The sequence below is a fragment of the Salvia hispanica genome, chromosome 5 (assembly GCF_029641045.1).
Source record: "Salvia hispanica isolate PSC_SH4W2 chromosome 5, Shi_PSC_v1, whole genome shotgun sequence".
Lineage (NCBI taxonomy): Eukaryota > Viridiplantae > Streptophyta > Magnoliopsida > Lamiales > Lamiaceae > Salvia > Salvia hispanica.
In genome coordinates this window covers 19,189,165-19,213,925 of record NC_142696.1, presented here as the reverse complement: position 1 = coordinate 19,213,925, position 24,761 = coordinate 19,189,165, and the positions used below count along the sequence as shown (strand labels likewise).

Genomic DNA, 24,761 nt, shown 5'->3' with positions numbered 1-24,761 from the left:
CAACAAAGCAAAAAACTGCAGTAAGGAGTTCTTAACCAGTTTTTAAGTTACAAAGATAGGTCATATTTTCGTACAATTATACTCGGCCATTCCAGCCTAATGCCTGCAATTTCACCCAGTCATCTATAGCGGCATCGGTCTTCTATGTTTGAAGAACCACAAAAATGTCGAAAAAATGATGGACCCATTTGAATGCACCAGCGTTGTTGAACATTGATATCTCAAAGTTCATGCCAAATATACCGGCTACCACTCCAAATATTGCGACGACAAAGTTGCAGTTGTCAATAGCAGCTCAAACTGTGTAAGCTGGTTCCGAACATTATCCTGCAGATAGATTGTGGGCGCTTTAAATAAAAAAGAGGCTAAGAGTGGGACATCATAAAGCCCTTGAGAATTTATGATTGAATATTGCATTGAATCAGGACTAGCCAATAGACATGTATAGGCAATGGCTAATAATTATGCAAACACACAGTATATTGCTCCTATAACTTGTACTCATTGCTACATCAGTACTACCCAGGATGCATCAGAAAAAAATAATAAATCTATGCCATTTACCCTAAAGAGGAACACATCTTTCTCCAAGAGAGAAGAAAATGAAAAGGAAAGAGAGAGTAAGGCCCATACCAGCTGGATATTGATGAAATCTTCTGTATCGTCAATATACTCCTTCAACTGAATTAATACAAGGAAATTGTTCATAACATAGGAGTTGGAGTAGGCAGAAATTTAATATTATTATGTGGAGTATATTATACCGAGGTCAGCTTGTTCAGTGTGCTGTCGACAACAACAAAGTAGGCCTCCAACAACATTTCCAGTTCTTCTATATTTTCCGCGGCACTTTCTGAGCTCCTGACGCTTTCATGTCTGCCCCTGGCAATGCTAAGGCATTTCTCAAGCTTCCTGCTGCTGTCAGGAGGTGAAGAAACAGGAGCAGAGAGAGACTATCCCCCATCATTTGATCTATATCCTACCAAAGATTGATTTCTTCTCAGTTGGATACATTTCAGCCATGTCTCCATCATCATCCATCAGCTGTTCTATCTCATCCCTCACCTAGATGATAGCGATACAACTATAAAGGAGCAGAAATAAGAGAGGAAAAAATAAAATGTAAGACCTAGTTTGATGAGTTGATATAACTAGCTACATACCTTCTGGACTCTCCGTGTCAATGAGTCAAGCCTGCTTTTTAGTCTACGAACTCGTTCCAAATTCAGAGACCTAATTTTTGAACCAACAGCGGATATGCTTCAATCTCCAATTCTGCTGCCTATCAAAAATGCAAATTTTCCAAATGCACATTCAATTACATTAGACATTTTTACCAAGTCTTGTCAAGCTTCACATTCATACGTATGGAAGAGAAACACTAGATTTCAGGCTTAAGCTCTGGAGATACAAAATATACCACATATGTTGTGAATGCAAATATTGGTATCCATCAGGCCAGAATGTAGATCTACTAGAATCTGGAACACGTGGAAAATCAATTAACTAGAAGATAAAAGAATCAAGTATGCATCATTGCATTGAACTAAAGTTATTACCTTACATCAAAAGGAAAATTTCCGTTGCTTCATACAACCATTTGTACTGAGTTCAACAGGAAGATTTTCATTACTTCATACTAAAGTTATTACCTTACATAAAAAGGAAAATTATCTAAGAGTAACATCATGAAGCCCCTGAGAATTTTAATATCTCAAAGTCTATCCAAATACCTTCATCCAACACCATGATCTAGAGAAGAACAATTTATAACTGAATATTGCATTGAAGTTAATTGAATCAGGAATAGACAATAGACATGTATTGTAGTCTGTAGATAGCTAATACTCCTTATGACGACATACAGTATGTTGTTCCTATAACTTTTATATGCATCAGTATACACTTTTTTTGTTTTTTTTAAATAAATAGTCAATTTTGTACAATTATTTTAGTATTTAAATGATAATATCTTAGTCCATAGTTGAAAATCATTTTAATTTTGAGTTAAAATGTATAAATAATGTTTCGTATATTTATTTTTGAAACAAAAAAAGAATAAATAATGTTTCATATATTTATTTTTTATGCCTTTTTTGGCAATGGAAGATGGATATTTTTCCAAAAAAAGGAAAAATGGTTCATATTTATCCTGCAATTGTGACTACTCAAATTCTCTATACATCTTACTAATTAAATTGTGTTTTATCGTTAAGACGAAAAAAGAGATTTGTAGCCGATTTTAGTGTTTATTCCATCTATCCGCGAATAGAAGTCCCGTTTTTATTTTGGTCCGTCCGTGAATAGGAGTCCCGGTTCATAATTACTATTAATGATAAAGAGACCCCACATTCCACTAACTCACTCCACTCACATATTATTTAAAACTAATATATACAAGTGAGACTCATATTCCACTAACTTTTTTCCACCCACTTTTCTTAACATTTCTTAAAACTTGTGCCGGATAGGAATGAGACTCCTATTCGCGGACGGAGGGTGTATTTCTTATACTCTCCGTGCACCAAAAATAGTCTTATGGGTGAACGACAAATGTATTTATGATAAGTTGTTAAAAGTAGAAAAAGTGAGTAAAATAGAAGAGGGAAAAGAGAATGGGTACAGTGTGAGAGAGACAGAGAAAATGTAGATAGATGATAAGTATAAATAAGTAGGAATATAAGAGTAGTGATTTGAGAAAATTTTCCATTTATGGATGAGACTATTTTTATGGACATTAAAAATGAACAGACGAGACTATTTTCGTGGACAAAGAGAGTAGTAGAATTGGTAAATGTGGGGGGCATGGTCCAACTCAAAAATTTGAACGGAGACTAATAAAAGCATAATTTAGCCTATTAGAAACGAGTCACTCACCCCTTAAAAGAGGGTTATCCACACTTAAATAGATTAGATGGGATACTCACCAAGTCGATGTAGGATAGATTTTAGAGATTTTAACACGCCCCAGCATGTGTGGGCCGGAATGACACATCGGACTTCCATCACATGGGTAGGCAAGACAAGAAATAAAAGAGAACCATCATCGAAGTGGGCCAGAATTAACATCGGTCTTCCACTCGTGAGGTAGATAAGATATAAATAGATCTATCATCGAATTGGGCCCGTTCTGAGACCATACTAGAAATGGGCCACTCACCCCTTAAAAGGACTCAGAAGGGGAGAGGATTATCCACACTTATATAGAATAGATGAGATCTTCACAAAGTCGATGTGGGATAGATTTTAGAGATTTTAACATAACCCAGTCCAAAATAACGCTTACCTAAGAGCCCATTAGAATATACTCTCTCCCTCCTACCGCAAGTGATTAATTTCCCTTTTTCGATTGACCCACTATAAGTGATTGATTTTTAAAAAGACACCTAATCTCTTGTACTTTACACTCTCTTACTGAGTGGGAATATGTACGTGTTGCAATTGGATATATCGTGGATTAGGAAGCATCATGTGGCTCCTTTTATTCTGCCAAAGCTTCGGAGAGAGATACTTCGGAAATATAGAAGAGGTCGCTGAAGACGTATTTATTGCCAGGGGTTTAAGAACAACATGTGCAAGAAGGGCAGCGGCAAGGAATCAAGTCAGGAGACATTAGTGTTAGAAATATTATGGAGTATTTTCTCTGAGAGTGAAATAAATAAGGGTTTAGCTTAACTTATGTGGTTCCCTGTGTTTAATTGTATTTAACTATGCGTTTGGTATGCATGTTAGTTTAATTAGTAAATGGCATATGCTATTTTTATGGCTCGGATGCCCTTAGTGTACCTATCAATTATCATGGTCATTATCCTATCTAGCTGAAGCATGGGTAGTGTACCATTGAGGGAAGATAAATAAACACAACATAATAAGAACAGATATCATTTTAGATGAGTTATCTACCCTACCAAAGTTCATTAAATACCAGTTTTCTAAAAGTAGCGCATGCCTATAAAAACACTCAAAAGTTCATTAAAAACCACTTTTACCAAAATCTCAATTATGCAACTGAGACGAGATTAGATCCAATTCATATATGTATTTTGGCGCAATCTTACACAAATTTTTGTAACATTAACTAAAATGCTCCAGATGATGCAATGAAAACTCACATAATTCACACATATACATACAGTAAGCACATAAGTGAGTTAACATATTACCTAAAAGACTGCTTTGACTTGCTACCAGTCCATCACAGAACTGCTATGAACAACAATCTTCTTAGACTGAAGCTCCCAGTTCTTGACTTCCTGCACACACACAAAAAATCAAGACCGTGAGGCGAAGAAACAACCCAGTAAAGGGAAAAACACAGTAGCAAACCAGTAGCAGCACCGTGGCTGAGAGAGAAGGGTAGACTTTTGCCAACGCACTCTTGAAATCTGCATCTTTGATTGTCATGCGGTTCCCGACAGACAATGCTGGTCTATTAATGGCGAACTTAGAAGCTTCTATTACCTATCAATTATAGAAAATTTAAAGATTATCAGAAATTTTCACTTACCTCGTCCGTGAATGAAAATTGTTACCAACATTGAATTTTAGGCTAAATAGGTAAATATATCACAAACTATCACCATTTTTTCAGTTCTATCTTGAAGTGTCAATTGACCTCAAATTACAGAAGACTAAGCTAATCAATAACTCGACAAATTGAGTACCTAAAAGCCAGATCATTAGAAATTCGACGTGGAAATACATATGTATATATGAATTCTTTTAATGCCACATAAGCAGGAGAGAGGAGAAAAATAAAGATGCATTTTTTTTTTTTGACAGTTTCAAAACAAGGTTGTTTTGAGCTTATGTGGCATTAAAATATGCAATTTTCCATATGTATTTCCAGGTTAAATTTGATATATTCCTACTCAACTTCCATGTTGTCTGGTATAGATTTGCAGAGTTTCTAGTAGTACGTCATTTAATTGTTCGAAGTAGTTCATGAAGGTGCTGGCAGCGGAAGCGTGCGAGAATAAATCAATCACATAATAATCAGATCTATTTAGCAGATTATTTAGACAAAAGCTATTCGCGTAATTATCACATGTATCATGCTCATAACTTGAATCAATCATGCTTTAACAATATTGAAACCTAAAACATGCTTTTCTACGGAGCAGAAAAATACCTAATTAATTCTCCAAAGAATTGAAGATGGCTAGCTTCTTCTCCACGTGATGCTTTGAGTACTAAACCACAAATCTTCTCTCTGGTTCCCGAACTGTATCCCAATATCAGTGTGGGCTGATCTTACTAGAATACTAGGATTTAAATAAAGAAGACAGAAGAAATCCTTTTCGGAATAGGAGAGGAATTCGAAAATCTCCTCAGCTGGAGAAGGGATTTTCGAAAATTACAATGATGAGAAATTGTTGTTTTCTGTCTCCTTTATTCTCCTATTTATATTGAGTTCCTTTTGGGCCCAGACAGGGATCTATGGAAGGTTTTGGATATGGGCTCATCCAATTTACTTTTTACTAATTAAATTGAACCCACAATTTAATATAAGTTATAATTGGAATATTACGAGCAGCCACTACAGAAGTAATATTGAACTCTCCCCATCCAAATCGGAAATTACAAGTAATCCGGGTTTCCGTTTAACTTTCATTTCCCGTGCTTAAGATTAAAATGTCCATTAATTAATTAATGTCTGCTATTGACTTAATTAATTAACTTCTTATTAATTCCAAGAGTGGACTTAGCATGAAACGCTTATTTATTATTCATAGAGTAATCACACTCCAACTAGCTAGGTTCCGAATAATAAAACCTCGTTTCGCGCTCCTCTTGAGGACATTATCAAGCGAGACTTAGCTCGCGCACGATTCAATATAATAGCAATCCTAGCACCGCTAGATATCGATCACCACTGCCCAATATATCAGGATAATTGGGTTACGAAAAACCCGCACCATTTGATAAGTCAAAGCAGTGCATAATCAATACCGTATGCTCAATGCTAACCTACATTGATTAAGAAATAAATATTTATCAAGACCTCGCCTTTCAGTAGATAGCCTAAGGCAAGTCTTGCTGTTAGATCCGTTCAGTGCTATACCACACCAATGTCATCTTATTTCAGTAAGGCTTAGAAATATGCGGACTGACATTGCAACCTTTCTCGATGGGTAGTCAAATTCCATCTAGGTTGTGAAATTCATCTTTTTCTTTGTTTAGAACTGACCGTGTTACCTTAAAGTGGACGACGCCCACAACCGGTCTACTAAAACAAAGACTTAGACTTTGTTAAGTTAACTTATACATTTAAACATGCATTAACATCCATTAAATGTAAAACATAACAACATTATGACAAAAATAATCTGTTTTATTTATTGGAAAATAAAATAAGAGTTTTACAGTATTCAATCACTCGAAACGTGATTTCTAGTATACAAACTCTAACAGTTCAGGATACAAAGCATACAATTGAAACAATGGTGATAATTTGGAATATATATTTGACTATTCCACAAAGAAGTTGGGACATACCAAAGCAAATAGATCACGGCCACTAAAACTTTCACAGGCCACGTCGTTTCCTAGGGCCATCAGGTCCACATCGGGATCTATTGGCTTGCCTCGAGTAAGAGCTTTCAATATCGCACCTCGCTCTTCTGGAGTAGGGAGAGGAACATACAGAAGCCTATCAAATTGTGTTTCGATGAGTGAAGAATGACTCACGATTTCAGGCCTGCAATATGGCCAGCAAGATAAAAGATGTCAACACAAAGGCACAAGAAGCGAGAGTAAACTGAGAACCATCATTGATACTCTTCAAAATAACAAATAAGACCACTGGAACAGAAGATGAACCGCAAAGCATCCGGTACCTGTTTGTCGCACCAAACACAAGAACACCTTCCATTGTTAATTCTGTATCACTCAGCTCTGATATTAGCTGCAGTATGAAAGACTGTCATCCTCTTTTTTGCTAAATATGTGCATATGTTGAGTGACAGATATATGGATAGCAAAGTCAGCATTGGAGAAATGCCAATTACAGACCTGTCTAAAGTCCGGCCATCGTGGTACATTATCACATGAGGCCATCAAGTCCAGCTGTAGAAAAGGATATTGGGCATAAGAGATATATACTCTCATTCAATAAAGGGTTATTCTTCAGTTACAGCCCGAACTTTGACCTCATGGTACTTTAAAACACATCTGTCAGAAAAAGTAAAAGGAAGTACCTCATCAAAGAAAAGTACACATGGGACGTGAGTGCTTGCATAACTGAATATGTTATGCACTACCATTTCGCACTGATTGCCAAATTTCAATAGATCACGGGCCTTCATGGTGAATAAAAGTACAAAATAAGAAACCAATGATTGTTTCCAACTAAATCAAGATGAAATGTGACTAAAGGGAGAACCTTGATATGCATGAAATTTGCTCCTGCTTCTTTAGCCACAGCCTTGACAAGCAATGTCTTTCCACAGCCAGAAGGACCACAAAGGAGAAAGGAGCTTAGGACACTCGTCTTTATATCCTATGAAAAGATAAAACTTATTAGGGTATGCTCCCATTGGTTGTAAATTTAGCATAAGAAATGAAGGGATAAGAAAATATGGAAAAAGATGAAGTGGGGGGAAAGAGGCATGCCCAGGGAAAACTGTGGAAAAGGGATTGCTCAACTGGCTAGTTTCCAGAATACAAGGTAAACTCATACGAGTTTGGCAATACCGATGAAGTTTAATACAGAGAAGTAAGCCTATGTATAAAATGAAGATGAAAACCTAAAAATTCTTGATTGCGTAGATTGAGCAATGAGCACCGGGCCTTATTAAAATCACTCTAGCAAAAATCTAGTTGGAAATACACCAAATGAGAATAAAAAAGAACCCGTCTAACGGTCTAAAGACTACAACGTAAAAAAGAACAAATTAATCAATAAAGTTTGGTAGAAGAGAAAGCATGACACATGAAGACTTGACATAAAAAAAATTAGGAAACAATACTACCTTAGAAAGCTCAAGAAACTATATGGTGATAATACCATTTGACGGCCTTCATCTAAATTTCAGCACAGCAGATAGGAAAGGAAACTACCTCATAAACTCGAGGATACTTAATCGCTTTAACTACATGACGTTCAAACTCCGATTTCAATGCTTCAAGACCTCCAACATCATCCCACTTTGCATGTAGTGTGGTGAAAAAATCTTTCATAATTGCAGACGGCTGAACCATCTTTCCAGCTTGCTGCCCTCAGTTGAATAGAAAAATCACATGTGACAACGCAATGCAAAAATATTACAAGAGCATATAGAGAGAGAGCAACAACTTGGAAATGATGGAGAACTCTAATCAACAGAATTATAACAATTTGGAAATGATGGAGAACTCTAATCAACAGAATTATAAAAAGAATCAATTTGGAGTTGGTTGTACAAAAATATGGTAGATTTTAGTTTATGGCCTGAACTTTCAGCAAATTTCATTTCTGAAGAGAGTGCAAGAAAGAATTACCACAAAGTGATTCATGGTTATGCTAAAGTTTTCCAATTCTTCATCATAAAATGGCTGCGTGTAATATTCTTCATGTTCAACCATGTGCCTCGGTTCTTTGAGATACTCTGAGTTTCCATTGCCCATGATACTATGTACAGCAAGCATACCAGCCCTTTTTGCTAGAGCTACCAAATCTCCTGCTACATAGCCCATAGTGGACCTAGCTAATTTCCTGGGATCAAAACCAACTTCAACCTTAAGATTGCGTGTTAGAGCTGACAGAATGTCAAACCTTTCACATTCATCTGGAACACCTAAAGCAAATTCATGATCAAATAAACGCCTTAAGGCAGTGTCAAGAGCATCAGGCCTGTTGGTGGCTCCAATCACCAACACATAGCCAGGTGTACTATTAGAACTTTCAAAACTAACATCGTCATTTACTGGTCCGGTAGGTCTGTCTCGCCCATCCATAAAAGCCATCAACTGATCCACTATGCGATACTCTACTTCCTTGAGTGTCCTTTTCTTTACAGAAGTCATCGCACCAATTTCATCAATGAACACAACAGATGGTGCTCTCATGTATGCTGTTAAGAACAATCTTCCGATCTTTTCTTCTGCTGCACCTGAACGCAATTCAGAAAAGTCAGGGGGAAAGAAACAAAATGTTAATTCTTGAGGATTAGTTTTATGAAACACAACCCATAGAAATATGGAACCGTACAAAAATTCAGAGTTTAGGCTACGGACAAGTAAGAAATCTTAGTGACAAAGAGGTTTAGCAAGACATGTAGAAGTGCATCTGCTGAAGCCACTAAAAGATGAATAACTTAGAAGTTAGCCTCATAGGGTGTTTGGTTGAGCTTATGAGCTCCTTAAAACAGTTTCTAAACTGAAAAAAAAATAGGCTCCAACAACTTATAAGCTTTCTGAAAAATAAGTTCCTCAGCCCAACTTAGTTTTCCATAATCTCATTAGCAACAATCAATTTACAAAAATAATTCTATTATTTGTCATTTGCAACATATACCCTTCTAATTAGTATCTTTTCAATTTTTCCCCTAAAATAGAATGTTCTCTCCTAACTCACAATTCTCTTTTGTGTGTGTTGTGTGTGTATATGTGTTCTGTGTGTTGTGTATGTGCGCATTTGCGTGTGCAGTATGTGAGTGCGCGTGCGTGCTATGTATGTGTTGATGGGTGTGTGCGTGCTGTGTGCGCGCTCGTTTGTGTGCGCTGTGTGTGCGCGTTTGTTTGCGTTGTGTGCGCGCTGTGTGTGCGCGTTTGTGTGTGGAGTGTGTGCGTGTTGTGTGTGTTTTCATTTGTTATGGACCTGTTTTTCAAAAAGTGAATGTTTTGGACCAAATTCATATTTTGGTCATATGTTTTGGACCAAAATTGGCATTTAATCTTTTTTAAATATTTAAAATGCATTTGCAACATATACAATTCACGCACCAAATTTTAAAAGTGTTTTTTTATATCTTTAGCATTTTAGTTTAAAAATATTCTTATGCATTTTAATTCCATATACTTTCGTCATAACATATAGAGTAAAGTACTATTTTGGTCTTAAACATATGACCGATTTACGATTTTGATTCAGAACATTCACTTTTTGAAAATCGAATCTGAAACATACGAAAACGTTGTCGAATAGGTCATTTTTGACAGTTTCCGTCATTTTTTACAGTCAACAGTTAATTAGTGAAAATTTAACTCGGTTAGCCGATTTTTATTATTGTAGCTAATTTTGATTTTTTTTTATATTTTTGGAATTACATGTAAATGTTAAATAAAATAAAGGGTAAAGGCCAAAACTGATCCTGAACATATGCTCATTTTACGATTTTGGTCCTAGACATTATCTTTTGTATTTTGGATCCCAAACATTTCAACTCGGATCACAATCGGTCCAAAGTTAACTTTTTCGTTAAATTTTAACGGTCAACGTTTTCAATTCCAATTTTGACCAAATTAAGTTGTTCAATATGATTACTATCCCTAATTATACCTTTAATTATTTTAATAAGTTATCATTTAAAATACAAAACAAATAATATTAAAAAAGAAAATGAAAAATTCAAAACAACAACATCGAATGCTGAGGGGAATTTCCACCATCGCTCCTCCGCATTTCCACCATCGGAGAAATTTTCTGTCCCAGGGGAATTCTCGAATTTGGTCGTCAATCGGCGGTCATGCCACAATAACAACAACAATAGGAAGGCGTCTCCCCAATCCGACAAGAGAAAATCTAACGAAATAAAAGGAGCGACCTATGGCGGCGATGCACGGCGGAAGGAAGGCAGCGGGGTGAGGATTCTGTGGAGGGGCCAATCGCTGAGCAGCATAGCTGCCAAATTGAACGGCGGCGATGCAAGGTCTGTTTCTCCGCCGGCGGCAGATGATATGCGTTTATGCCGGATCTGCGTTTTTCAACTCGCTATGTGAGTTATTTTGAATTTCTTATTTTTGTTTTTAATATTATTTATTTGTATTTTAAATGATAACTTATTAAAATAATTGAGGATATAATTAGGGAGTTAGTAATCATATTTAACAGCTTAATTTGGTCAAAATTGGGATTAAAAATGTTGACCGTAAAAATTTGACGAAAAAGTTAAATTTGGAAAGATTGTGATCTGAGTTGAAATGTTTGGGATCCAAAAATTCAAAAGAGAATGTCTAGAGCATATGTTCAGGACCAGTTTTGGCCTATACTCTAAAATAAATGGACAACAAATTACAAGACACAGTAGTCTTTCATATTCATTATCTACTTCCAATTGGTCCTGAACATTTGACCACAACCCAGTGCAAACTTACAGCCAAAAATTTTCTAGTGGTTTTTGGTTTGATATATTATGCGTAGTTGTGACAAGTTAACAATTATGTGATCGCTTCTTCGTCGACAATGAGGCAATAATTTATGTCATAAACTGATATCAAATTGAGACAATAAATGGACAATAAATTACAAAACAAAGTTGTCCTTCATATTCATTTTACTTCGAATTGGTCCTGAACATTTAACCACACTCAATGCTGAATTACATCAAATAAAATGTTGTCATAGGCAATGCATCAACCCTAACACCATCAGAACCCAAAAACAATCAAAACCGAATAACCAGCGAAACCAAGTATCAATGTCGTCTTCAACTTCTGGAACCGGAGAAGAATGGACTTCCGCGTGAGAACTAGGGTTAGAAGAACACAGAAACCCCGCCGCCGCTGACGGGCCTTGTTCGTTTTGCTTCAAAGAATAGTTATTTTCAGAACTACAAGTAGCCGACGGACCTTCTTCGGCTTCATTTTCAGGCAGATGTGTGGACTTCCTCTTCCTCGTATATGTAACTTTCACGTCGCGAAACCGTCGCTGTAACAGAAGTTTGGGTACGACGACTTCCAACTCATGGTAACCAACACAATAATCGGTCAGAATCGGCTGGTTCTTGGTTAGAATCGGAAGTAGGGTTTCTTAGGAGAGTGACGAGATAGAAGAGACAGTTTGACATTTCGTTATTTTCTCAAATGAAAAGTTAAGAGATATTAAGTGAATTTAGAAGATTTGTTATTCAAATTCAAATATAAAAAAATTGAGTTATTTAGCAAAATAATTAGCTTAATATTAACCTACTAATATTCTCAGATTAAGTCTAATCGAGTCAAATTTGGACTAATTGACGGTTGACCGTAAAAATGACGGAAACCGTTAAAAAAAGGACATATTCGACAACGTTTTCGTATGTTTTGGATTCAATTTTAAAAAAGTGAATGTTCTTGACCAAAATTGTAAATCGACCATATGTTTAGAACCAAAATAGTACTCCTTAACTCTTTTAGGAAACAAACCAAAAGAAAAGAGTTTTTATTTTTAAAAAACGGAGAGAGTATATAATAGCGGATAAAGCTGTCGGTAAACGGCATCAACAAATTCACTTATATACCGACGGACATATACGTCAATAAACGCGGTAATAACGCTTGACATTCACCATGTTGGAATCTATGCCCGGTCAATGGACTTTGACTAATTATAATTTCAACGATCGGCGGTACGGTCTTGCAATGATGACAGCCATCATGGCTGTTGACCCCTGCAGGTGGACTAAGCCTATAAATAGGCTAGTCATTCTAGCATTCTAACACACTAGAAACTAGAATTCACATAGCATTTGCATCATACACTCTCTCCTCTCTCGGCATTGTTTTTCTGTCGAAAGTTTTGCCCTCTCCTCCATCCAGTTCGCCGGAGCTCTATTGATAGCGGTCTGCTTCACCAGAGACGTAGCCGTTTTATCTTTGGGGACGAAACACCAATCCGAAAAGCACTACCGGGGCGTATCTAGTCTTGCGGAAAGAGACCTCCTCGACTCGGCTAATTCCTACTTTACGGTTCACAGTTTTGAATTTGTATTTGTAATTTCGTTTCAGTTCTTTTTCTGTATTCCTTCTTTTGGGTTGAATTACGCCCGATTTATATCTTGTAATTCTAGAAACCAACACACTGATAGATGACACTGTTCATTTTTAAACAAAAGATGACACTGTTCATTTGTTAAAATTTACCAACAATATTTTTTGCGGCCCATGCTTTTTGTAAGAAGTATGTTGATAAATTTAATTACCAACGGATTTCTAGATGATAATACATCAAAAGCCCTCTTATCATTGATTATTGGTAAACAAAGACCATGAGTACTTTTTGAGCATCCACTATGCAAGCTCAAGGGGAATTAGAAGCATATTGACAGACATATGTAGGCTAGGCATGTGGTTATTGATAATTGCCAAATTGCCAAATTGCCAATCCTTCATATTAACATTAACATAACTAATATCCTCATATATATTTAGATAGAGACTTTGTTTGTACAAAACCGCCCACCTTTTTTCTTACTACTATGTTTTAATTCCGTCGCCCTCAACATTTCCCACATAATCTGTACATCCTCGTATCCACATGTTTGAATGTCGTCGTGGAGTTTCACAAGTCCTCTGCCTGCAATATTAATTAAATTACATAAATTCAAATGAAAAATTTAATTTCCGCAGAAATTCGTGAGTTAAGAGACTGACTATCAAGAACAAAAAGAGTGATGAGAAACCAGTTTTATGAGGTCTGAGACGAGAAGAAACAGCGCACCAAACTCTCCGCCACCATTCCATCGCCTTGCGCCGCTCTTGGCTTTAATATTTGATGATATATTTATATAGTAAAATATATAGGTATGTGTAGATGCACAAACCAACACACTTGTTGAGACTCTCCTGTTTCTAAGACATACGAGGATTGCTTTTATGTTTATAACGGTGCCTTCTTTATTTTCTTTTTCTATTTAATTTTATCGACTACTAATATTAAATACTAGTACATGAAATAAAATCAGATTTGGACACGTTGTCCATGTGTGTCTCAGTCTCACATCTTCCATTTGAATTTTAAAGTTTTAAACCCATAACTTGGATGATATTATTTTGACTTTGGTTGGCCTCTATATTTGACTTCAGGACAAGCGTGTTTCCAGACAACTTTTCGGATCTACGGCCGGTTTTACTCGATCTTTCCAAACAAAACATTGCACTTCTCCCAATTCCTGTTGTTCACCTTCAATGTTGTTGGATTTGGTGAATTACATCAAATTTGATTTTATGATACTTAGTTATTAAGTTTGATAGACTCAATTTGATAATTTATGTTGAAATTATATAGAACAAGTGACACTCTCACTCACATATTCAAGAATGCATCGAAAAGTAATGACCTTCATCTTTCATGAAGCAGATGATAATTCATGGGTGATGTTACAAAATTTATAATATGATGTTGAAGTTATAACTTATAAAAAAAATACATATATCCATTGAAATAGGAATGGTGGAAAAATCATGAATATTATGGCAGTAAACTGCATGCATTTTCATTTCTACAATGGATGTTCTATCTATCTCTCTCCTTTTTCCGGGATGCATGCAAGATTTGAGCATCTGTCACATTTTAGCTAGGAAGGTTATATACGGTGTAAGAAGAAAGGATTACATAGCACCGGAAAAGCACGAGCGAGTTATCAAACTGGCTCATCATCCATGTTTTTCAAGTATTCCTTGGAAAGCTTGGTTTCCATGATTAGCTTCTGCTCTTTAATGAGATCATATCCCGATTCAAGTAATGCTTCCAGGGTTTGCTGCATTTGTAGTCATGCAAACACATGCTGATTACTACGCGATAAAACAATTGAAAGTATCACAATGATATGATGCTTGTAAAAACCAGTAAACTTATGGTAACATTGGCTTCTTTAGTAGCTTATCATGCTGCCAACAACCTCATTTCACTGATCTTTTCCCATGATTGAGTTGCACATTCACCCAAGTGCTTTTGGAAATATCAATACAACATTTTTTAAGTGAAGGTTAATAGCATGTAAGTTACTGAACTTTGGCAAAATCTGCATTAGATAGTGCTCAAATCTGACAAATTATTCTCCTCATAAGATTAATTACAAAAACCTTGCCTCCCACCTTATCTTCATCACATTTAGATGTTATGATTATCAGTTCAAAGTATTCTTGACATCTCAAATAATTTGAATGAAATTACATTAATTAGTAGCCTAAATGATCTTAATTCAACTTCACAATGTTCGATAAGCCTTAACAATATGAAAAGATTGGACAATCCACATGAAGAAAAGAAATTGCAAATGATCTAAGCAATAACAAAACTCATTGTATACCTGTGGAGGCGTAAATACTGGTAGTTTTCCATCCCTTTTCTGTTTCAGAAGTCTGGTACCAAGATCTTCAGCACCTCCAGCATCATTTACCCACTGGCGCATGAAAAGGAGTAAGAAAGAAGAAAAAATATACTTAGTTCAATCATCCAGACAGTTCATACATATTAGAGCATATAAGTACACTAGAGCAACCAACATGAACAAAAGAAAAAAGGGCACCACAAAAGTTGCATAGTGAGAAAGTAAGCTTCTCATTAGTTTTAAAGCCGAGTAATATGATCTGGTCCAAAGAGCTTTTGTTTCTTTTAATCAAATTTAGATGAGAACACTGAAACAACTACCGATGCTTTTATAAAAACTAAAGTAAAATACTAGCAGTTCCTTTAAAAATTGAAGTATGAATGTATGATAGTATTATGTTGTAATCTTCTTAACACAGATTTATTGATGACGATGTACTTTTTATCCAAACATTGGCATGTATCTCCAATTTATCTCTTATCCAATCTATGATATGATTATATAGACCTGGCCACAATTATGCATCTCGTTAATTCAAATAATTCTTTGCTGACAAATTGACAAAAGATCACAACAATATCTTCATGAGAAAAAAGCTTATTTTGTGAACATAATTAGGAAAAGCAAAAGTCATTTCAATAGAGTGGTAGGTAAACTGAAGCTGAATACAATTCAGATGAACCTTTCAACAATTTATTACCTCTAGGATTGAGCGGTCATATGTTCTTGACCTAAGAGCACCATAAAAGTCCAGTGCTGCCAAAAACATAAACAAAAAATGTGGAAAACTCAGTATACGTATAGATAATATATCAACTATCACCTTGTGTCATTCATCACATTATAATATGCCCGGAGTCTGGAATACTGAATGTTTTTAGAGGTTTGTTTTAGAATTTTGTTACATCTATAGCTTCCAAAGTACAACTTATTAATATATGCGTTGGACCTAAAGCAATGATATTTTATAAGGACATAGTATATGTTACTTGGGGAAGTTTTGTAAAAGAATGCTACAGCTTATTGATAATCGCCCAACAAAGACATACCAAGGGATAATCCATATGGTTTTAGGACTTGTTGTTAGAGAAACTCTTACTATAGAATGAAGAGAAAAATGAACGAGGCAAATTAGATCTAGACTAAAATTAGCTTAGAGTCATGCTATGTCTTTGTATCCAATCAAACTTACTTCAAAGACAAAAATGGGGTCCTCCAACAAGGTGAACTTACTGATAAACCTTATAAACACCAAGACATGGGAAACAAAAGTGAATGGATTGGCACCTTGATTGGGAAATTCTTGCACGATGCTGACAACCTCATCCTTAGTTATCCCATCCTTCTCGTACATTCTACTAACAATATTTACAATATCTTCTTCTGTAGGCTGCCTGTAAAACATAACCTGATTCTAAGAAACAAGAAAATTTACATATATCTAGATTTGGTCATTTTAAGACACAAGATGCAATGCAAGAACATTATTCTTGGCTAGAACATAATAATTGTTTAGAAATTTCAAACCAATTCTGATTATATTCACCTAAAAAAAGAATTTTACACAATGTTTTTTGCATATATTTGTTTCACAAACATACAAGTTAAAGCCAATAAATTTACTCACAGTTAATTTTCTTAAACATTTATAATTGAAGAATATGGATGCTAGGATTGATAAGCATCACATATTCTGGTTCCTAAGCTCAAAAAACCTTTATTAAAGAATGACTCCCATCCCTGAGAGAACCTAGAGTTTTGTGGATAAGGTAAACCATAGCGGGGACCGTTGTCAGGAGGAGTAGAAACCTTACACTGTGAACCTTATCCAGGAAAATACTACCATATTAAGATCTTTTACACCAACTGGACTTGACCCTGAGGACTCAAGAAGGATTCCGTTGAGGTATCTAGTGCAATATGGTGGATAATTTACTCATAATGTGCTGGAACGAAGTGCTACATGCATATTTAAACAGATGAAATCGTAGCCTCATTATCACATGTCATATCAATTATTACCAGTAGAACTTATCCATCCTTCCATCACGGATCAATGGAGCATAAATTCTTGCAAAATCATTTCCTGTGACGATGATTGGGATCCTGTGAGTAATATCTGCCTCTCTCCAACCTTGCCCAATACTTACTCTTGTAGGATTATCTGCTAAATTCATGAGACTTCCAACCACAATTTGGTTGTTCACTGTCATTTGTGTGTTACCTGGTTGTGGGAATTGAAGTGTACACGTTAATGTTTCAACTTATTTGTTCTAAAATTTCAGAAAGAAAAGTATATTGAAGTACATACGAGATCTGGTAGGAATTTTTTAAATAAGTGGAATACAGTCAAGAGTTTCAACAGGAATTCATCTCACCAAATATACCCAGGCCAGCATCAATATCATTAATCATCAAGCAGCTCATTTTCCCCTGTATTTTTGGGAAAAATCAAGACTAATTGCTCACTCTTAAAATATAAAAAGGAGGAGTAAAGAGAGATATAATGGGTCAGTTACATGACCTGCGATGTATATCTAGATAGTTATCTAACTGAATATAGTCCTTTTTTATTCTTTCTAATTATAACTTTCAAGGCTTAAGATGTAATATAGCTTTGGGGCATCATGTATGTAATATAAGAGCATACTTCAATGGCACAGTGTCTAGGTGTATCAGTGGGTAAGCAAATGTCAGTTCAGGATAATTTCATCATCAACTCACAACTTAAGAAAATATCAACAAAATATTCCTTTTTGGCAAGTAATGACTTAAGTCCCCACATAAATATATATCATGAAAGTCACCTATCCAACTCCTTAAACCAACCCCCTCATAGTAGAGACCAGCAACCTCCTATATAAGAGGCCAGCTGACTGAAGGTACATGAGAAGCTAACTTACGACCCGGTTGCAGATTTCCGAAAAAGACCAACTCAAAAAGTTTGTCAACAAAAAGTTGCATTCAGCATATTTAACTTGATGGCTCACGTTCTTGCAAGTCGAGCAGTGCTAATATTAATATTGGTTAACCAAAGAATCAAGTTTTTTGTAGTTTCATTTCTAGTAGATGGCATGACAAACAACTCACTTACGCCCTAGGAGTTTAGATTTGGGAAGCTGTTAGCTATTTTCATTTAATAATTCTATCTTTAGTGACAATTTGAAAAGGATAGGAGAGAAAACTAGTCATTCCAAAAAAGTGTCATTAGCTTGTTTGTGATTTCGATACTCAATCAGATTCTCTTAACGATCAGATAGGCTTTTCCAAGTCACTATTACATTGCCTCCAAATGAAGAATGTATTCCGACATATAAATTCACTGAAATACGAAGCTTCTCCCTATTTTCCAGATACATAATTACAAAAATACATAAGATAGATGCTCCTACCATAACAGTATAACACATATAATATAAGCCATGAATATCTAGTGCTGTCTTTAGATTTCTGAATACTTTCTATTCCATTCTTCTGTTTCTATAGTCTATATATCTTCAATTAAAATCAGGTAGAATAAAGATATCATCTTCGTTAGAAACCAAATTACATGCTGGAATAATGATAATAATATGAACGGCCAAAAAAAATTCAGAACTTTGAAGATGCATGACTATGAATTTAGTGAGTAGCTAACTTGGTTTTGGACCACTTGAGAAGCAGTTCTGTACCGTTCACGTATCAATCTTCCTGGTTCTCCTGTAGAAAGCACAAGAAAGCTCTTTTCTCAAATAGTATCACTTAGTATCAAAACAGATACTAGTATAAAATAAACACCACTAGAAAAACTAACCTGCTCTTTCAGATTCCAATTCACCAGCAGACATGATGATAGGTTCGACCCCCAAAGCACGGAAAATAAGTTCGGTTTGAAAAGTTTTGCCTTGTCCTTTCCCTCCCCAAATTCCTTCGACAGAACAATTTCAATATTTTTCTCAGATAATTGTATTCTACACAGATGGAATCAAACAATAACATCAATGATTTTCTTCTTTAGAGTTAGTAACCTTGTCAAGATTGTGTAGACGAATTCAAAATGTAGTTGCTGCTAAATGTAGATATTGCAGAAATGTGAAACTGTGTGCAAAATAGATTTGCTTCCAGGATTAGATATAAGATAATCAAAGTATTACAAGTGTAATGTTATGAGTAACGATAGACAAAATCATTTTCTTTCCATGTGCAAAATAACAAGTTATCAACAGCATGGAAACATTTGGAGACTTTTTTTGATTATGCTACGCATTTAATCCTATATCTATGGTAACTTGTTTTTTCATGATTGACATTATACTTACGCATGACAAAGTATACTGACCTAAAATTAGTGGAACTCTGACATTGAGGAGATGAGCCATGAAGTTCTTCGTCATGTGGACAACTGCAAAAGAAACAACAATAATGTTCAATCTTATACTACCACAAATAGTTTCCACCACCATAAAGACATGATCTCAGATTTTAAAATTGGAAACTCATAGACTTTACAAATGCCAACTGTGAAGTCAGTTTTCTAAATAAGTTAGTCGAAAATAGAACTATCAAGTATCCGAAACACATCGATGTAGAATTTGAACAGCGGTGATTTAAGTAGAAATAACGGCGGTACTAGCCTATGAAATAAAAACTGTAAACAAATATCTCAAGGTTAGAAACAAGTTCCATTGATACCATCATATACACAGATGCTAATTAGAAAATGTGAATTCTAGGTCACTGTATCGTGCATTCGTTGATAAAGCGCATTCTACGTGCATATGCTACAAAGTGCTTTTTTGTGCCCCAAATCTCATTTTCCTTACCAACTTTATCCTGCAATATGGAAGTGAAAATGGATGAGAAAAATAGTTGAATCGAACGATGAAGTCCGGAAAAGTAGACATTAACACAATAATATACCAGGAAAGTAGGCGCAATGTAATAATCGCCTTGAAGATACTCGAAAGACCTCGTTGCCTTTTGCCGATAATCAAACACAATATCCGCTGGCAAATTAGACCAATAACATAAGTATCAAGATAATCAATTGAACCTAATTCCCAATTTAAAAATATACAGAAATTAGTTAGTGATTACAGTCTTTGCCGAGGAAATTGCCGGTGAAGAGATCATCGATGATGCCAGCCCTAGCTCCAACGGCGATGTTCATGTTGTCGGCCTCAGCTCCAAGTCTGTAGAGATAATCTTTGCCTTCAGAGTCCTCGACTTCCCATGAGGACTGTTTGGATATCTTCTTTTGCTGTTTGCTGGTTGCATTCTCAACCCCTTCGCTGTGGGTGCAACAAATTGTGACAAAATTGGAGGGTTTTTTGGTGTAGAATTTGCGATTGGAAAACAACTGTGATTTAATTGAAGAAGGGGGAATTTGGAAGCAGAGAGCCATGCCGTTGAGCTTTGGGGTTTATTTTTCTTTTCTCCCTTTTTTTCCCTTTTTTTCGGATGATGGCTTCCGTTTGGGGCCACCGAGGCTCAACTCCACATATTCGTAATTCAGTTTTGTCCGTTTACATTATCAGGAAAGTTGGCGCCACATGAGTTTCAACATCAATTACACTTGAAAAAGAAAATGTAAAAACAAATAAAATAAGGAAAAAAAATACTCTCTTAGTCCTTGATTAAGAGTTCCAGTTTGCCATTTCGATCCGTCACGATTAAGAGTATTGGTTCTCTCACAACACATTTCACTATATTTTCCATTTACTTTTCTTTGTATTTAAAATTTATGATAAACTCAATTGGGGCTTTTAATCGCGAATGAATACTCTAACAAACTAAGACATTGCAGTTTCTACTCAACCTCTTCTTCCTTATAATGATGTGGATGTTAATTTAATTCAGCATGTGTTTACATTTATTTAATAAAAAGTTATGTTAATATACTATTGTTGGGGCAATGTGCACAGAGAGAATTAGATGGAATATATTTAGTTGGGATGGAGTATTTATTTGTGATAGTACAATTAACATGATAACGTTTTGATTGCAACGATCATTTCCATTTTAAAATTTCTCTATTATTTAAATCTTATCTTTATTAATTGTATAAATTAGGATGATGACTTTTGAAGACAACCTTTCCTTTCCTCAACTCCCACCATCCACGATTAAAAGTATAAATAGAATTTGGCACGATAAAGAAATATGGTGAAAATAAATTTGTGGAAATAGTCATTTTATATGAGTATTAATTATAATAAAATGTGAATAAAATGAGTTATTAAAATGCTAGATATATTTGTTTATAAAGTGAACTGGGTTCTTAATCAATAATGATGAACATCAAATCGAAGTGGAAAACCAGCATTTCTATTAAGTCCGTCGACGGACGAATGGTGTATAAATTATGATGGAGCGATTATAAATTATGTTGCCACCACAACTAATGAAATTAGATTTAGTACTTTAACCAGTAACAATAGATGAAAAGGAATATTATTAACAAAGAAGGACCAAATGATATAGCATAAAGAATTTAAAAAGACCTAATAAAAAAAAGGATCTACGAAATAAAATTCAAAGTAATTGAAAATTCATAATGTAACGAAATCAGGTTGTAACCCACTAGTTCTGAACCCAAGTTAACGGGCTCTTAGGCTGAGCGTACAAATCATCGGCATTATTTAAAAAAAACCATAGAATTAATAAATAAAGCCCACACGTGCTATAGTTTTCGTCAAAAAGAGACCCATTAATAAGAGATATTGGCATGTAAATAAATGAATTATGCATTCCATAGTATTATTAGAATTTCTGATTGATAGTTTTAATGATTTAAAAATAGTTACATGAAATGACGTCATTTTAATGACATAGAATAAACCTCAAATTTTCACGTCGATACATTTATAGGGGTGTAAATGTCACTAGAAAATTTTGAAATTACAAAGAATTCGTTCGATACATGGAATTGTAATTTAATTGTGATTATAATTTTACGGAATTGAATTCGAACGAATTGAATTATAATGTAATTTCAAATCCTTTGTTCAGTAAAAAATTATAGTATGAAATTGAATTTGAACAAATTATGTAGTAGTGTTTGGTAAAAGTGTCCAATTTTTTACGGTAACTGTTTAGAGTTCTAATTATTTACTTTTGATATGTAATTCAAAATGTGGAATTGAGTGGAAGTACTCTCTCCGTCCGCCATTAAGAGTCTCATTTATTGGTGGTACGAGTTTTAAGAAATGTTAAGAAAAGTGAGTGGAAAAAAGTTAATGAAATACAAGTCTCACTTGTATATATTAGTTTTTAATGGAATGTGAGTGGAATGAGTTAGTGGAAAGTGAGATCTATTACCATTTTTGGTAAAAGTAAACCAGGACTCCTATTCGCGGACAGATGGGTATTGATTTATTGACAAATTAATAATTATGAATATAATGAGGGATTAACTATCAATTTCATTACAAAATAAAGCACTATTATATATATATACATACAAAAATGGTAACTGAACTATGAGTTTATCTCGCACATAGTTCGTGGATTTTAAAAATATCACCACTAATCCATGGACTAAAGGTTTATATTGAAATTGGTCCTTTAAGCTATTTTTTATCCGAAAATGCCCTTTTGAGCATTTGAGCAATTTCGTTTTATTAATATATATAGTTTTATATATATATATATATATATATATATAGTTTTATTAATATATATAGTTTTAATTAAGAATATATAGTTTTATTGATATTTAAAAATCTAAATTTTAAATTTAATTTTATAAAATTAAATCTAATATGAAAAAAATAAAATAAAGTGAAGGATGGCAAATGGAAGAAGATAATTTTAAAATAATATCAGATTTAGTACATTATTGAAATAATATCATATTGAAACAGTTAAAATGTGAAAGACGAAATTGCCAAAATGCTCAAAAGGGCATTTTCGAAAAAAAAATAGTCAAAAGGACCAATTTCAAAATAAACCCTTAGAGTGTCTCCGGTGGCGCCCCTCCCACTAGGACTTCCACTAGGACTTCCCACAAAAACCTCTTGCCACGTCACTAGGACTTCCCATTAGGACTTCTCATCTCACTGCACAATGTAGGACTTCCACTAGGACTTCCCGCAATAAAATAAAATCACAATTATTCAATTTATACGTTTCAAATTTACGAAATTTAACGAGCCGTATATATAGAGCCGTATTTATAGAGTTTTACAAAAAAAAAAAAAAAAAAAATTAACTCGGACATCGGACCGTCGCCACTACGGCGGACGTCAGGTAGGACGTCGGGATGAGGGGCGAGGACATGGGACGGGCGTGGCCCTTCCCCTTCACTACGGCGGACGTCCGCCATGGGAGACACTCTTAGTCCAGGGACTACTGATGATATTTTTAAAGTCCAAGGACTATGGACGAGATAAATCCATAATTCATGGACCATTTTTGTAGTTCACTTATATATTGACTTTGTTGGAATAAAAGATAAATTTGATATAGTAAAAATATCTGGATATTTATGATAAAATTAGCTAAAATTTGATAGAAAAATCTAGATATATAATAAAATATTAGAATGGAAAATTCGATAATTTGAAACGAGACTAATAAATGTGTATGTTGTGAACATATAAATGTGAGTGTTGTGAACATTTAGATCAACAAGATATAAAATGTTTATAAGTTTACTCATAACAGAATCTCCTAAATTTGTTCATATAATGCACTATTCTATTTCTTAAATATTTCTTTCAATTACATATAGCAAACACAAATAAAAATATATAAAAAATAATGTATTCCATCCAAGGTGGAACTAAATTTGTTCATATAATGCACTATTCTATTTCCTAAATATTTCTTTCAAATACATGGAGCAACCACGAATAAAAATATATAATAATAATAGATAAAAAATAATGTATTCCATCCAAGGTGGAAAAATATTCAATAGATTGGATGTACCCTTAGTTTTGGGTAAATTTGTAAATTGGATCTTCACAAAATATATCACCTATAAAAATGCAAGCATCCATTAGATTGGGAGATTCTATAGTAAATTGTATCTTCACAAAATATATCACCAATTAAAATGCAAGCAGTTTTATAATCCAAACTAAGCCACATAAAAATTGTATTACTCCCTCCGTCCCAGATAATTCGGGACACTTTGACCCGGTACGGATTTTAAGAAACCTAATGGAAAGTGAGTTGAAAAAGTTGGTGGAACGTGGGTCCTATTTTTAAAGTATTAGTTTTATAATAAAATGTGAGTAGGAATGATTTAGTGGAATGTGGGGTCCACTACCAAAAATGGTAAAAGTGAAGTGGGACAAATTATGTGGGACGGCCCGAAATAGAATATTGGGTCGAATTATCTGGGACGGAGGGAGTACATTATCTCCCTATTTTAAATAATATAATATATTAATAGTACATTATAAATTTAGAAATTTGTATATAATGTATACATTATTTTATTCAATTCAGTTCAATTTGAATCAAAACAACGTGAAAAGTTGAAAAAATAATACACATACAAACTTGATCAATGAAAATATGTACTCCCTTTATCTGCAAAAA

The 24,761-nt window shown here is 34.6% G+C and overlaps 2 protein-coding genes, 1 long non-coding RNA gene and 1 pseudogene across 4 annotated transcripts; all 4 read right to left on the bottom strand.

The window, feature by feature from the left end:
• Nucleotides 1-16: 16 nt before the first annotated feature.
• Nucleotides 17-1,749, bottom strand: LOC125189732 (magnesium transporter MRS2-1-like; annotated as a pseudogene). Its single transcript, XR_016130767.1, has 6 exons — nucleotides 1,734-1,749; nucleotides 1,366-1,481; nucleotides 1,164-1,282; nucleotides 765-1,065; nucleotides 634-681; nucleotides 17-327 (listed from the first exon to the last, which is right to left on the bottom strand). The product of XR_016130767.1 is annotated as a magnesium transporter MRS2-1-like (transcript).
• A 2,435-nt stretch (nucleotides 1,750-4,184) lies between these two features.
• Nucleotides 4,185-10,150, bottom strand: LOC125189734 (cell division control protein 48 homolog C-like). Its single transcript, XM_089059120.1, has 10 exons — nucleotides 10,060-10,150; nucleotides 8,482-9,092; nucleotides 8,062-8,214; nucleotides 7,385-7,501; nucleotides 7,200-7,301; nucleotides 7,015-7,068; nucleotides 6,840-6,907; nucleotides 6,499-6,700; nucleotides 4,339-4,461; nucleotides 4,185-4,253 (listed from the first exon to the last, which is right to left on the bottom strand). The coding sequence occupies exons 1-10, from the start codon at nucleotides 10,148-10,150 to the stop codon at nucleotides 4,185-4,187; spliced, it is 1,590 nt and encodes a 529-aa protein (XP_088915246.1).
• A 3,135-nt stretch (nucleotides 10,151-13,285) lies between these two features.
• On the bottom strand, nucleotides 13,286-13,772 carry LOC125191304 (uncharacterized). The gene is made up of 2 exons (XR_016130215.1): nucleotides 13,552-13,772; nucleotides 13,286-13,474 (listed from the first exon to the last, which is right to left on the bottom strand). It is a non-coding gene; the product is annotated as an uncharacterized LOC125191304 (long non-coding RNA).
• A 540-nt stretch (nucleotides 13,773-14,312) lies between these two features.
• LOC125186722 (P-loop containing nucleoside triphosphate hydrolases superfamily protein) lies at nucleotides 14,313-20,682 on the bottom strand. Its single transcript, XM_048083154.2, has 12 exons — nucleotides 20,307-20,682; nucleotides 20,130-20,215; nucleotides 20,033-20,042; nucleotides 19,549-19,611; nucleotides 19,024-19,137; nucleotides 18,868-18,929; nucleotides 17,609-17,663; nucleotides 17,253-17,454; nucleotides 16,518-16,624; nucleotides 15,931-15,986; nucleotides 15,210-15,302; nucleotides 14,313-14,657 (listed from the first exon to the last, which is right to left on the bottom strand). The coding sequence occupies exons 1-12, from the start codon at nucleotides 20,611-20,613 to the stop codon at nucleotides 14,541-14,543; spliced, it is 1,272 nt and encodes a 423-aa protein (XP_047939111.2). The 5' UTR covers nucleotides 20,614-20,682; the 3' UTR covers nucleotides 14,313-14,540.
• Nucleotides 20,683-24,761: the final 4,079 nt, after the last annotated feature.